Source organism: Euwallacea similis, chromosome 10 (assembly GCF_039881205.1).
Source record: "Euwallacea similis isolate ESF13 chromosome 10, ESF131.1, whole genome shotgun sequence".
In the NCBI taxonomy this organism is placed as follows: domain Eukaryota; kingdom Metazoa; phylum Arthropoda; class Insecta; order Coleoptera; family Curculionidae; genus Euwallacea; species Euwallacea similis.
In genome coordinates this window covers 2,291,763-2,305,019 of record NC_089618.1, presented here as the reverse complement: position 1 = coordinate 2,305,019, position 13,257 = coordinate 2,291,763, and the positions used below count along the sequence as shown (strand labels likewise).

The window sequence follows — 13,257 nt, the reverse complement described above, 5'->3', positions numbered from 1 at the left end:
TAGAGACTGGTAAAGTTTGTTTTTGGCGACATCTATCAGGTCAGAGGCTACATAAGTTGAAACCAAGAAACTAAGGATTTATCACAATCATTTTGCATTTTGCTGTTTATAGATAATGGAATTCAATACTCTTGAAAATTTCACTTTGATATTTTTACAATAAATTTTGACCAATTTGAAAATTTTCTATAATCTGTTAACAAAACATGAGATTTGAACATGAAATTGTTAAAAAATCTATTACATATTCTGAGAAAAAACAGTGTCTCTACCACTGGATGCCTAAAATAGAAGGATGTCATATTTTACATTATTTAATACTGTATTTTACTTCAAAGAAAATAAATACAACCAGTTCTCTTTTCCTTGGGCCTCTTTATTACTCCTAACAATCATTTTAAGCAATTAAATAAACAAATTACTGTAACTAAACACTGAAGCCTCCCCTAGCTCAGTTAATGGGAAGAAGGAACAGCATCCTTGTCCACATAGTCGAGCTGGTCCTCAGGAGTATGGGGCCAATAAGTGGGCTTGTTCAAGGGGTCCAGGGCATCATCAGGATAGGCATCCTTGAAGTCTTCCATTGTCATCTGGTCATATGGCAACAAGCTGGTAATGTGAGCTAACTCCTTTTTGTATCTATAAGGAAAATTTGGGCATTCTATGTCAAAATAAAAAGTAAAACATACTGTGTGATTCTAGTACTGGACTCTGCCTTGAATTTTTCAATATCAGCTTTAATCTCCTTCTCCTGCGAATCAATTTGACTGCTCACAGTGTCTGGAGGGAAGGGAATAGTAACTGCCGAGTACTTTTTCTGGAACTCTTCCACCATTCCAGCAACTGGTACTCTTTGCTTGTAATAGTCCCAGTTGATGGCTGGGGCGCTTTCAGGTAGCGCCAGCACCCTAAAAATTGGTATAATGATGTAATTAATGATTTGAAGGAAGAAGGGGTTTGTACTGACCTCCTGAGGTAGCCATCAGATTTGGTCTTAAAAGCAAGGAAGTTTGCCCTCTGGTGCTCGGGCACTCTTTCACCAATTGCCGCCCAGTTCACTGCGCTTTGTGCTATTCTTTTTGAAGCCATTATGGCTGTTTTCGCTTAGAAAAAGGGGCTCACAAAGCAGTAGAGTTATGCAACTAAAGAATGTGGACGGGGGCAACCACAATGACACTACTCACTGCGCAGTTGACATTGACTCACGATTAACAATCAGCTGATTGACAACGTTGTCGATTCTAATTACCATATATAAACAAAAAAGATTCTATTATATAAATGTTACTTTTTAGTAGTTTCTACTTATTTCCAGAACACAAATATTTTTTGATATTCGAATGTTCTGGTTCAAATAAATTTGAATTACTTCGAAGGATGTGACAACATTGCTTTGCTAAAGCCTGGTTGCCTGCTTCGCAGGGGCAAAATTGACACACAACATCAAAAAACAAATTAAAATCGCACAGGCGTTCCATTTTCCATTTCAGTCGGATCGTCGACGGCAATATGGCCGTCTGAGTCAATAGCCCTGCGAAATTTCATTTCCATTGTTGTGCCAAGAAATTTGGGACTTTCCTGTATGAAAGGCGCTGTGAGGGTCCCTCTGGCGCTAATTCCACGATAAGCACCCATCGTGCCACCGTTTCCCGCAGGCTTGCGGCCCTTTTCGCCTAGCAAATCAGGTCAGTGTCTGTGTCTTATTTTACTTTTCGTTGGGACATGTCCGGGGGGCATTGTATGGTAATAAATGCGGGGAATTCTTCGTACTGGTGCTGCAAAGAGTGCAAATCGATAATCCAATTAAACATTAATTATCGGGGCCTTTGTGCTAATTAATGCCTGTGGGGCGCAGGAGAAAGTGATTATATGAGTGTGAGAACTGGTTGCATATTATTTATATTTTTATATTTTTGCAATAATAGTCCCACATTTTCCAATTTTTTTAAGAAGCCCTATTCGCCCTTAGCAACAAGCCACCTCAACTGTTTCTCTTTGTTCATCATATTTAATCCCATTGGTGATTAGAACAGGACAGCAACTAAATAGTCTGCATGAGTCATTTGTTTTTCAAAAGAACCCACAATGTCTGCCAAATTTTTTTGTTTTAAGGCGGCCATTTTGTTAAGGGTTTTTGAATAGTTTTCAAAAACCACTTTAGGGCATGTTAGATATTCCTTAGGTCTGGATTTGAAAGTCTTGTCAGGATCATATCAGGGCAAAGGTTTGCAACCTGTTTAAGTCTTTCAATGATAAAGTAATGTAGATTTTGACCCACCCAACATAGTTAATGAAAGAGCATATTATTTACTACCAACTGTCAAAGAATAGGTGCTGCAATATAAAATTGACCAAGATGTGACAGTGGTCCTATCTCGCATGTAATCAATCACCTCATTCAAAGAGCCCTAATGACTTTCACTTTTTGGAAAGTAGCCCTTTCCAAAATATCAACAAAACGTCACCTTAGGATAGGAACACACCCCTGCAAGACAAATTGTTACTTAACAAATGCAAAGTTGCATAACTTGAGTTCACTATTAATTAGAGTAAACACTAAAGTATTCATAGAAAGCTCTCCCCGAATTCAATGCTTGCTTCTCTTACTCAAACAGAGTTAAATTGCCAAATTTCCAAACACCTATGTAATGAGTGAGTTTTCATATTATTTTGCTCATAGTAGTTAGGTTGCTTTAGCTTATGAAAACAAAACTCTATTGTTTCTTCTTAATCTTGAAGTGTTTTATTATTACTAGAAAGGTCAAGGGATTAGACAGTTGCCTTAATTCCGTTATTGATGGGATTACTGTGGTATCACACATGAAATAAATGATAGCTGGTTGTGATGTTTCAAACAAATTCTTAATAATACCTGATAGAAATCTGCTAGTATTAAATAATTTTTGATAATTTCACCAATGTTCACCCATCCATATAACTCTAAAACAGCTCCCACGTTATCTCACTGCTTAAAAAACGATTTGAGCGTCACTTATGTGAGTCGGATGCCTTTCTACCATACAGGGAAGCAAGGAAATTTCAGCCTCAAAAGAAGCGCATGTTAGTTATGTAATTTTTTAATTAAAGGAGATTTAACCGAAATAACAATGGTTGGTGTCGTGTGGATTGTTCACCAATTGAAGCATTGAGCGGCCAATTAAAATGCCGCGTTTTTTGAATAGCGTGCATCCATCAGAAGGTCGTTGCGTTTCATCATCGCCTTAAAGAGAGCCACATGTTTAATGAAGAACCTTTCACTTCAATCATTCGCAATCTGATATCGGTTTTTGGCGATCACGACATTACGGTGATTTCAGTAATAATTGAATGGATGCGCTAGTGTCAATAATAGTTGAAAAGGAAGTGACGCGTATTTGTCATGGTTCGGAAATACAGTATGAAATCCTTGTTTGAAATCAATGAAACGAATATTCTGCAAGTTGTTCAAAATTCCTCATTCACAGATGAAAGTCAACGTCACCCATTAATCTAGCCCTGTTTAAGCGTGGCTTTAATAGTAATAATCCCTGATGATTGTTATAATCTGTTTCGTTCCGCACTCTTCTTAAAGCGCAACAAAAATTCAATGCTTCTGCGGTGCCACGACAATCTTTGAATGCCCCTTTTTCTTAAAAGCAGCTAATTCCTCCGAGAATCCCAACTTCAGCTACAACTTTAAAATTTATACATTCCCTGAGGGTTGCATCCGCATTAAATGAAAGCTGATTTGAGCATACAAGAACACTCGTCGCCATTAAATATAGCATCCCTATATAATTAAATTCTAGTTGAAAACCCAAAGATAAGATTGTCATTTATCACTTCAATTTTATCAACGATTCCTATTAGTTTTAAAATCCCTAAATAAGACCTTAACGTAAATTTTAGAAAGTCAACACGACAACTTTTGCCTGTACGAATGACCATTGGGCGTTGATCATAAAACCCATTGTGGGCTTTCTGCTAAAGGTCGGTTGGGCCGAAAGTGACCGTTCGAATTAGCATTCAACAGATGCAAAACGTAATGCATATTATTCGAAACTTGCACGAAGGAGTCACAATTTGTGGCTTCCTGTGCCTATTCTATGCGAAGGAAAGTACTTTGTCTCTCCGTTTAGTAAAAATAAATTGAAAGACCATAAATGTTCGATTTACATGCGAATTTGCGACAAGATAACTAGCCTATATTAGCAGTATCATTTATCGGTGAAAGAATGTTCCCTTTTTCAGGTTTCAGGATATTATGAAGACAGTTTTGCGTGAAAGTTTGTGACATCCTCACGTTGTGTCCCCTCTCTTAGTTGAGCCATGGGGAACACTTGTTGCTGCTGCGGCGGCTCTGCTTCGGATCAAAAAAACAAACCTAGTAAGTAGACTTAAACTCTAAAACAATCTTATTTACAACATTGTTTACTGGAATTATTGTAAATCAAAATTATTTAATTGTTTAATAATTGTTAATAAATGTTAATTTATTACATTGTTCGCATAATCCGACATTAACTGCAAGTAAATCGCGAAGGTTATTGGTATATTGATGTTTCTTGCTCTTTTTTTCCATCACACTTGAGAGCAATAAGAATAGCCGCTTCAGTGTTCCAGTGATAATTTACCGCTTTTCCATGGAGTGTTGAGTTCATTTTGGCTTCACTTTTCATACTCGTACTACGTAAAATATATTTTTAATTTTCTTTAAGCTGTGCTACTGATTCTTTGAACTCCCAACTGTCCATATTTCCACATATACATAAGTTTCAAATGATTGATTTTGATATGGAAAATCAAGGACAATCAAATTTTCGAACGAAGTTAAAAAAATTTCTTAGCAAAGTGCCTAATTTTATTAATTTTCAACTGCGTTTCACAGTATGTTATGTCTCTTTTTGCAGTTGGAAATACTCCCATGTAAGGTTGTTCAAAATGACTTTGGTTTTATTGTTTCTATTTCCCCTATGAAACTCATTTTTCAGGCCACAATTGCTTAAATGTAACAGAAATACGACCCGTCAATAATCAACCCATTAACAAACCTCTAAAGCCCCTATCGCAAACCACTCCACTCACTCCTAATAAGCCAAAAATAGTGATCGCTGTCTACAGTTATGAGGCAAGAGATTCACAGGTAATTACTCCCTTGTACGTGCTCACGTGAGAACTTATAAATCATATATGTCTTTTCCCAAGGATTTATCCTTTGTTAAGGGTGACAAAATGGAGGTTCAGGAAGATAGTGATGGAGATTGGTTGTTTGTGCAACACTTGATCACAGGGCTTAAGGGCTACATTCCTGGCAACTTTGTGGCCCCAGAATTGAGTGTTGAAAGTGAGGAGTAAGTACAGTTAGTTGTCGTTTGAGCTTGGTAGTTTTATGGTTGATTTTTTTAGTTGGTTTTTCGAAAATATCTCTCGGAAAGAGGCGGAAAAATTGCTTCTAAGCGATGAAAACCAGCCGAGAGGCACCTTCCTTATCCGTCCATCAGAGCATCAACCTAATGGATACTCACTGTCTATCAAGGACTGGGAAGCTCATAGAGGTTACCACGTGAAACACTACAAAATCAAACCTCTTGACAATGGAGGCTTCTATATTTCCACGAATAAGACTCATGACTCGTTACCCGAGTTGGTTATGGCGTATTCGAGTATGTCTGTTGGGTTTTATTGAGTTTTTCGTAATAACAGAGAGGGATTTCCTAGAAAATTCCTTTGGGCTGTGCCATGTTCTGTCGAAGCCCTGTAGGAAGCCTGAACCGACCATGTGGGATCTTGCGCCTACTTATAGAGACAAATGGGAAATTTCCAGAGACGAAATTCAATTGCTGCGAGGGTGAGTGTTGGGTTGTGGGAGAATTTTTGAGAATTAATGGGTTTTTGTGGATTTTAGGCTGGGACGCGGCAACTTTGGTGAGGTATTCTACGGAAAATGGAAGAATCAATACGAAGTGGCGGTCAAGACGCTGAGAGAGGGTACCATGTCTACTCAAGCGTTTTTGCAGGAGGCTGCAATTATGAAGAAATTCAGACATAAAAGACTGGCAAGTGATTCATTTGTGTTCAATTAGTCAAAAGCTTTAACACCCATCGTGCCCATTGAATGTATCTTGTTAGCCTTGAAGTATTCATTTTCTTTCCTTCTTCCCTTTTTTTACTTGCGGAGAAGATTTATGTCTTGGGCAGAAAGAGCTTTTATTTTTTAATTGTAACTAACTCATTCCAACAGCTTTGACGGATTTTTGGTTGATTGTAGCAGCTTCGACCGTATAATTTTCGTTTTTGTTGTGTTAACCTCATGTACCAGAGTGATACGTATACATTATGTTTGTATTGTTTTATCCAACTTTTAAACAGTTAAAACATGTTTATTTAATGAGCTAGAATTTGCAGAAAATGCATGCTTTAACTTATTGCAACTTTGGTGTAATGGAATAATATTAAAACCGTGATATATGGCCAATTTTTCGTTCCTATACTACTATTAATAGTGGAAAATTTTGATGTTGTGTAATGGTGTTTGTGAACTGACGTAGAAAGCTTCGGAACTTAAATGTTTACCTGTAACCTATGTAAACACCCTTTTTTGCTTTTTGAACTCTCACCTGGCATGTCCACTTCTCCAAATGTTAACCACAAAGAATCTCCTTTAGGTGGCTCTGTACGGAGTGTGCAGCGAACAAGAGCCGATCTACATTGTCCAAGAATACATGTCTAAGGGCAGCTTGCTAGACTTCCTACGCAAAGACGAGGGCAAACACCTTGAGTTTGAAGATCTCATTTACATCGCCTTCCAGGTGGCTTCGGGCATGGAGTACTTAGAGTCCAAGCAGCTGATCCATCGTGATTTGGCTGCCAGGAATGTGCTGATCGGCGAGAACAACATCGCCAAAATTTGCGACTTCGGGCTTGCGCGCGTGATAGAGGATAATGAATACTGTCCGAAGCAGGGCAGTCGTTTTCCGGTGAAGTGGACCGCGCCCGAGGCCATCGTGTACGGTAAATTTTCCATTAAGTCCGATGTGTGGTCCTACGGGATTTTGCTCATGGAGTTGTTCACCTACGGCCAAGTTCCTTACCCCGGCATGCACGGCCGCGAAGTTATTGAGCTGGTGGAGCAGGGATACCGCATGCCTAAACCCACCTCGCACAATCTCCCCGATGAAATCTATCAGATCGTGCTGAAGTGCTGGGACGCTATTCCTGAAGCAAGACCGACATTCGAGTTCCTCACTCACTACTTTGAGAGGTTCAATGTAACCAGCGAGGTGCCCTATAGGGAGGTGCCGGATTAAGTAGTTGAAAGAGGCCCAGGGGGGTGGACCGGGGTGTAGTTTGGGGCGGCTGGAAAGTGATTAAATTTATGAATCAATATTGACATGACCTCGATCATTAACAGCTGATTTCTACCTTTATTGACGTGAAATTCTTGAAAAATCTATCTTTTTTTGTTGAGATGGTTGGAAAAGGTCCCAAATTGCACTGAAAGATGTATAAAAAAATGTTTAGTTAAGCGCCTTGAACTAATGGTCTGGATAGTACGATAAATTGCAGATAAATGTAACGCTTTATATATGATTTTATTTTCGTGACGCCAGTGTCAACACTGCCAATATTGCCGGTTCTATTGTTTAACGCGTCGAAATGCGGCTCTTTTAACATATTCGATTAGCTCAAATTAAATATTTCTATATAACTAAGTTCCTCCTAACATTTTCGAGAGTTTTCCAGCTTTCTGAAAACGTTCTTGAAAATGTATGATAAATGGCAACACAGCGACGTACTTTTTTGAGCTTAACATGTTGAATTATTACTCAAACGTTAAGGGAATGGCTATATTAGTAGGTTGCCTTTTCAATGAATTTATGTGTATGGTAATATCAGTAAGTTTATATCATTCAAAAAATTAGGCGAAATCAATAGATTTTTCCCGATATTTTGAAATTTTTATTTTATTGTAGTGTAACGAAAACTTACTGTTATCAGTTATTAATTACTGATCATTACAATGTTAGTTATTCGGTTTTTGCTGACATCACGAGTCAAATGATTCTTTGTCATTAATTCCTAAAGTTTTAAAATATTTTATTGTGACACGATCCGTACTCAGAATTTGTTTTCAATTCTTTCATGTAATGGTTATTTACCGAACAAGTGCGGTAAAGGCTCTTTTGCACATATTAGGTACACTATAGATGTGTTTTTATAATTCAAATTATTCAGATCAGGTAGATAATGGTGCCATATCATTTTTTTTTGGCAAAATTTCATTTCCAACATCTGTTAATGAAAGTAAAATTAAGCGAGGGCATGTTTAGTGATCCATTTCTTTCAACGGCGCCAATAACCCCTGTCCTGACCCCCTGGAACCCCGAAGAAACCAGATCTCAAACATAGGCTAGAGAAATGAATAATAATAATTCTAAACCGTTCCACTTTTGACACGAAACGACCAGGTTTCCCGTTCATATAGAGATTTGCAGCCTGCGTTCCATAATTTCACTGTTATTGTGATATGTTGTGTTAATTTAGTTGTCTCAGCTAGTCGCCAGGGTACGATTTCCTCGCCGTGCCGCCACTGATTAACAGATAATGAAATAAGCGTCGTATTTTTCTACGTTAGGTAGGAAGATTTCGTCCCTAATTTTTTCCGTCATGGGCGCGCGCAAAGGGAGTTTTGTGTGTTTAGTACGCGCACGCCCATGTCGCCTCATGTTTACTCCTTGCTATTTTGTACATCACTACTTCGTAGTTTAGACGCCAAAAAGGAAAATGAAAACAGGGACTTTTGTATAAGGTATTAATCTTGTAGGAGTGTATAAAAAAAAGTATTGGTAGCTGCCGAATCTAGGGTTGAACTTTCGTCTCTTTCCTTTTGCTTTTTAATGGTGAAAAAGACTCTTTTAGGGACTTTCTTTGGTGCAATAGTCACTTTCTTTGTTGTTAGGTCGGTTTTGATCCTCCTTTTCCTTATATGATTTTATTCCTAGATTTTTGTTTGTTTTCTTTTTTATACTCATATGTTTTGTTTATGCTGTTTGTATAAGGTTTTAGTCGCCTAGGCTTAAGTCTCATTCAGTTAAACCTATATTGTTAAGTACTTAATGTATATTATATTAATGATAGATATTTTTATAATACTCCTGCTGACTGTCTCGCCTGGCATCTTAACACTCGTAGAGAAATTTTGGGTCAAACAAAGCGATCCGAAAATTTCCCTCGTCATCTTCATTTGCGTACATATACAGAGCGATCATTTGTAATAAGTCAGTAGATCCTACCGTTAATTCCTGTCTAAAAAATGGTTCCGTCATGAAAAGCGTCACGTGTGTAGGTAAGTCCATTACGTATATCGTTTTATACGACTTTGTATGACGTATGTTTATTTGTCAAATACGCCATTATCCAGATTATGAACTTTTGTATATACCTGACAAATAAATACATACTAATCTTGACATAAACAAGGAGTCGCTCATTTTACTTTATAAAAACACAATATAAGTCTCAGTGGTTTTTACCGTAAAGATTGCTACGCCTCTGGTTTTATTTTACTCAGTTATTTGTTTTAATCAGTTTTTACATCACGGGATACTAAAAAAATGGTCGTTTAAAAAGCAATTGGCGCGACTGGTTATTTTCTATTCACTGCTTTATACTGTTGTGGCTGTGGCACTCCTTTGGTTTCTTTTTTTTTACTCAATTTTTATATGTGAGAGAACACTAGAAGAACATTGGACGTTATTTAAACCAATCGCAAATTGTCAATTCACCATCTTGAGGAGATTTTGCTCGTATACCTGCAAATCGTAGGCACAGCAAACATAAATACAAAACGGGATCCGTACATTGTCTCTTTATTAAAACGAATACACTTAACAACGAGCGAACGCACAGGTTCGATTGTACGAGGTACGCCGGCTAAAAGATCCTGTATGAATTGTCCAAAAGTGCATGCCGTTGGGCAACCTTTCGGGACTTGTTGCAGAAGGACACAGGTAAAAAATAAAATTCGAAAACTTGATCTTCATCACATTTCAAGTGGCCGAAGGTCGGATCATTTGGAATCTCTGGATTTCATTCACCATAACACTAACCCCAATTAACCGCTATTTCAAGAAATAAATTGCAGAGATCTGGCCGCCAGGAATATGTTGATAAGACCTATTTAGTCCAAAATATGAATTGCAAAATTCCTGTAAAATGGATCGTTCCCGAGGCTCTCAGTAGCGACGTGTGCCCCACGAAATCCGACGTTTGGACCTATGGAGTACTCTTGATGGAATTATTTATCTATGTAGTGACGCCGTACGAGGGTATCCAGCCTGGTTTGGTCTTTGAACTTGGGTGCTGCAAGTCTCCCAAAAGGAATTTTTATAAGGGTTTCAGGAGGGGCTCTTTAAGACAGGTATCGAATGTCGTCAAAACCTAAGGTCCTATTCGAGGTGATCTACAACGTGATATTGTGCTGCTAGCATGAGAAGCCAGATTTAAGACCCATTTTCGAGGAGGTATTTTGAGGGTATAGATGTGATTTATATGAATACGAAGACCGCAAGTCCTAGAAATGTTTCTATAGAATTGAGATACCTGCACATTACGAGGACCGGGAAATCAATTTTAATGTCCATTCATTAGTCTATAATAAATAATAAACAATGTTTTTTGAAATTATGTTTTATTAGTGAAATTTTGAAGTAAAGCTTGATGCACAGCAGCAGTTAATTGTTACGGATAAACCGTAAACGACATGACTGTTACAGTTATTAAAGTTACAAGGTAGATAATGAATAAATAAGGTTAATAATTTTGTGAAGAAATTTATAATAATCATGTCAACAACGCACAACCTTTGCCGAATTTAGTCGACCTCGTAAGTGTCACTATTTCGGAGATCTCAATAGTGATATCTGTAAAGGTAATCACCACATATAATATACAAAGTTCTTTTAGAAAAATTATTTTATTAATTTTTTAACACTAAACATTGGCCAAATATTGGCCGCTACTGTATTGTTTGGCAATCAACTTCGTCCTGACGCCCCTCACAAACCTGTCGCAGCAGTCTTCAAAATCTCCAAGAGACATTGGGTGCTTCTTACTGTAGACATTAATGTAAATTCCTAGTACCACAATGCATCCGGACCATAAATATCTGGAAACACTTAAAGTGAAACTCTGCGTTGTATAGATATAATTAAGCTCACTGAAGAGTGAAGGGTTTGCTGAAGAACATAAAAGAGATAACAATGGTCACAGCCTTACGCATTGTCGTCACAGTAACTGCGGCGAAAGCGCCACTGGTGCGCACGAGTGTGAGCACCACTTGAATCCCTAAATATCCGGTCACAGAGAAGATAAAAGCATACCCATAGAATGTGTATGGTTCCTGCAAAAACATGCTTTAGTCCTGCTACGACTCGACTAACTCCAAGTTCACACCTGCCCGAAAAACGCAGCACCGGCCGTAAAATCCCCAGTGAACAACATCACTATAAACAAATACACAAAACCCAGGGCATAAGAGTACAAAACAACCTCAGCGTTGAGGGCTTCATAAGCCTTCATGTTCTTTTCCTGGACGTTACCAATAATAGCATCACATAATAGAGCTAAAGAAATCATCGTAATTCCCGTGGTATTGAAGTTCGGTTGCAGTTGCGAATCGGCTGCAATCAAATTTGAAAACCAGTAATTTTAAATCTAATTGAGATTTAAATAAGCGGGGAATGGAGTTTATCAATGTAGTTAGTCCAAGAAAAATACACACCCAAAGTGAACAAAGTTAGTCCTACACACATTAAGAGGGCAGCTAAAAAGTCCAGAGGACCATACCGTTTGCCTTGTATCAGAATTCCCCCAGCCAGCACAGGGATTAGCTTGCAGCACTTGAACATCACCTGGGTGGGATAGTTGAGATATCCAAGGGAGGAGTTCGACAGGCCCATGGTCCCCAAGGTGAGCAGAGCTAGCAAGAAGTAGGTGCGTATCGGTATTCTAGGAAATATGTCATTAGGGTCATTTTTTTCAGTTCTTGTTAAATTTGTCTGATTGTTTGGGATTACAATAAACTAGTAAACAATGTCATAAGTATTATTAATCTTAATTTTTGGAATTAGTAATAAATTTTACAACCATTCATAAGGCTTTACTAAGCTCTTTGTTAATTTTAAAAATTCAGAAATTTTGAGATTAAAATTAACACTCCCCAACAAATCCTCAAAAATAAACTTAATTAGTGGGCACTTAATTTAAAGGTAATTATATACTAACAACATAGTACTGCATAACAAGAATGGAATGTAATAAACAAGTTCAGTAATAACACTTTCACTTATTATGATTACATATCTATACTTTTAATTGCGAAACATTGTTCTAAACCTAATTTAAATACAAATAGAAAAAAGTGGGAAATGTAGCGAGTTGTTGCCCCAATTGTGTATTACTTCCCATATTAATTGTTGATTTATTTTATACCTTTATTCATTTTAATACATAACAAAAATATGTTATGTATATGTTACAAAAGCAGCAACAAGAACTAAGCATTGAATTGTATTGTTTCAAAAACGTTACTAAGAGCTGCCCTCCAAGCATCTGTAGCTATGAATCCTTATCAATGTCAGTCTGTTGCTTTCCCTTATATATGCTCCCTCCATAGTATCCACATGTCAAGATGACGCAATTTTATTACATTTGGAAAAATCCCTGCATATACTATGATAAGAGATCTAGACTTGCATATTATTTGCAAGGATTCTATCATGTTACAGCTCCAAATACTTAAGCAATGTTGCATTGTCAGGTCCAACATCACTCACCGTCTCTTATGAATGCCCCGTATTTTAGTCTCAAACAACCCAAATATTGTGTAGAATCCAAACTGGACCAAGGTTAAATACCATCCATAAGGCTTAAAATCTTTAAGGGTGAAAATTAGCTCCTGCATGTATCCATAAAGCAAATAGAACACAAATACCGCAATGCTGCAAAGCAGGAACTGCAGTGTTTGACTAAAATTGGTGATATCTAGACATAAAATACTGGTGCGAGGTTTCTCTGGCTGCGGGGCCAGGTCCAAAAATTGCTTCGGGGCCATTGAAAGCCTTTGGAAAGGGTCACTTTAGAGGAGACATCATTTTATGGGACACGTTTGCATGTTGATATTTAGCACTTGATTTATTTATTTATCAAATGTGGCTCTTTAGTGTGCTGCTGCGCATCTTCAATCAGCTGATTGCCAGCTTAGTTTGGCGTTTGGGG

At 37.7% G+C, this 13,257-nt stretch overlaps 3 protein-coding genes across 3 annotated transcripts; 1 reads left to right on the top strand and 2 right to left on the bottom strand.

The window, feature by feature from the left end:
* Positions 1-355: 355 nt before the first annotated feature.
* On the bottom strand, positions 356-1,188 carry ATPsynD (ATP synthase, subunit D). The gene is made up of 3 exons (XM_066393763.1): positions 968-1,188; positions 690-908; positions 356-639 (listed from the first exon to the last, which is right to left on the bottom strand). The coding sequence occupies exons 1-3, from the start codon at positions 1,087-1,089 to the stop codon at positions 456-458; spliced, it is 525 nt and encodes a 174-aa protein (XP_066249860.1). The 5' UTR covers positions 1,090-1,188; the 3' UTR covers positions 356-455.
* Positions 1,189-1,426: 238 nt separating this feature from the next.
* On the top strand, positions 1,427-9,458 carry Src64B (Tyrosine-protein kinase Src64B). Its single transcript, XM_066393751.1, has 8 exons — positions 1,427-1,685; positions 4,231-4,366; positions 4,971-5,122; positions 5,185-5,330; positions 5,386-5,642; positions 5,698-5,827; positions 5,885-6,035; positions 6,645-9,458. The coding sequence occupies exons 2-8, from the start codon at positions 4,309-4,311 to the stop codon at positions 7,284-7,286; spliced, it is 1,536 nt and encodes a 511-aa protein (XP_066249848.1). The 5' UTR covers positions 1,427-1,685; positions 4,231-4,308; the 3' UTR covers positions 7,287-9,458.
* A 1,470-nt stretch (positions 9,459-10,928) lies between these two features.
* Positions 10,929-13,242, bottom strand: Papst2 (PAPS transporter 2). The gene is made up of 5 exons (XM_066393756.1): positions 12,816-13,242; positions 11,762-11,988; positions 11,434-11,660; positions 11,199-11,380; positions 10,929-11,146 (listed from the first exon to the last, which is right to left on the bottom strand). The coding sequence occupies exons 1-5, from the start codon at positions 13,091-13,093 to the stop codon at positions 10,972-10,974; spliced, it is 1,089 nt and encodes a 362-aa protein (XP_066249853.1). The 5' UTR covers positions 13,094-13,242; the 3' UTR covers positions 10,929-10,971.
* Positions 13,243-13,257: the final 15 nt, after the last annotated feature.

Bases quoted from the DNA above. Each gene is read 5' to 3' on its own strand.
- ATPsynD (XM_066393763.1), bottom strand. From the start codon at position 1,089: ATGGCTTCAAAAAGAATAGCACAAAGCGCAGTGAACTGGGCGGCAATT. The intron at 909-967 runs GTCAGTACAAAC...ACCAATTTTTAG, and splicing joins TCTGATGGCTACCTCAGGAG to GGTGCTGGCGCTACCTGAAA. The intron at 640-689 runs GTATGTTTTACT...TTTTCCTTATAG, and splicing joins TCCAGTACTAGAATCACACA to ATACAAAAAGGAGTTAGCTC.
- Src64B (XM_066393751.1), top strand. From the start codon at position 4,309: ATGGGGAACACTTGTTGCTGCTGCGGCGGCTCTGCTTCGGATCAAAAA. The intron at 4,367-4,970 runs GTAAGTAGACTT...CTCATTTTTCAG, and splicing joins GGATCAAAAAAACAAACCTA to GCCACAATTGCTTAAATGTA. The intron at 5,123-5,184 runs GTAATTACTCCC...TCTTTTCCCAAG, and splicing joins ATGAGGCAAGAGATTCACAG to GATTTATCCTTTGTTAAGGG.
- Papst2 (XM_066393756.1), bottom strand. From the start codon at position 13,093: ATGGCCCCGAAGCAATTTTTGGACCTGGCCCCGCAGCCAGAGAAACCT. The intron at 11,661-11,761 runs GTGTGTATTTTT...ATTTGATTGCAG, and splicing joins ACTAACTTTGTTCACTTTGG to CCGATTCGCAACTGCAACCG. The intron at 11,381-11,433 runs GTGTGAACTTGG...ATGTTTTTGCAG, and splicing joins GTGCTGCGTTTTTCGGGCAG to GAACCATACACATTCTATGG.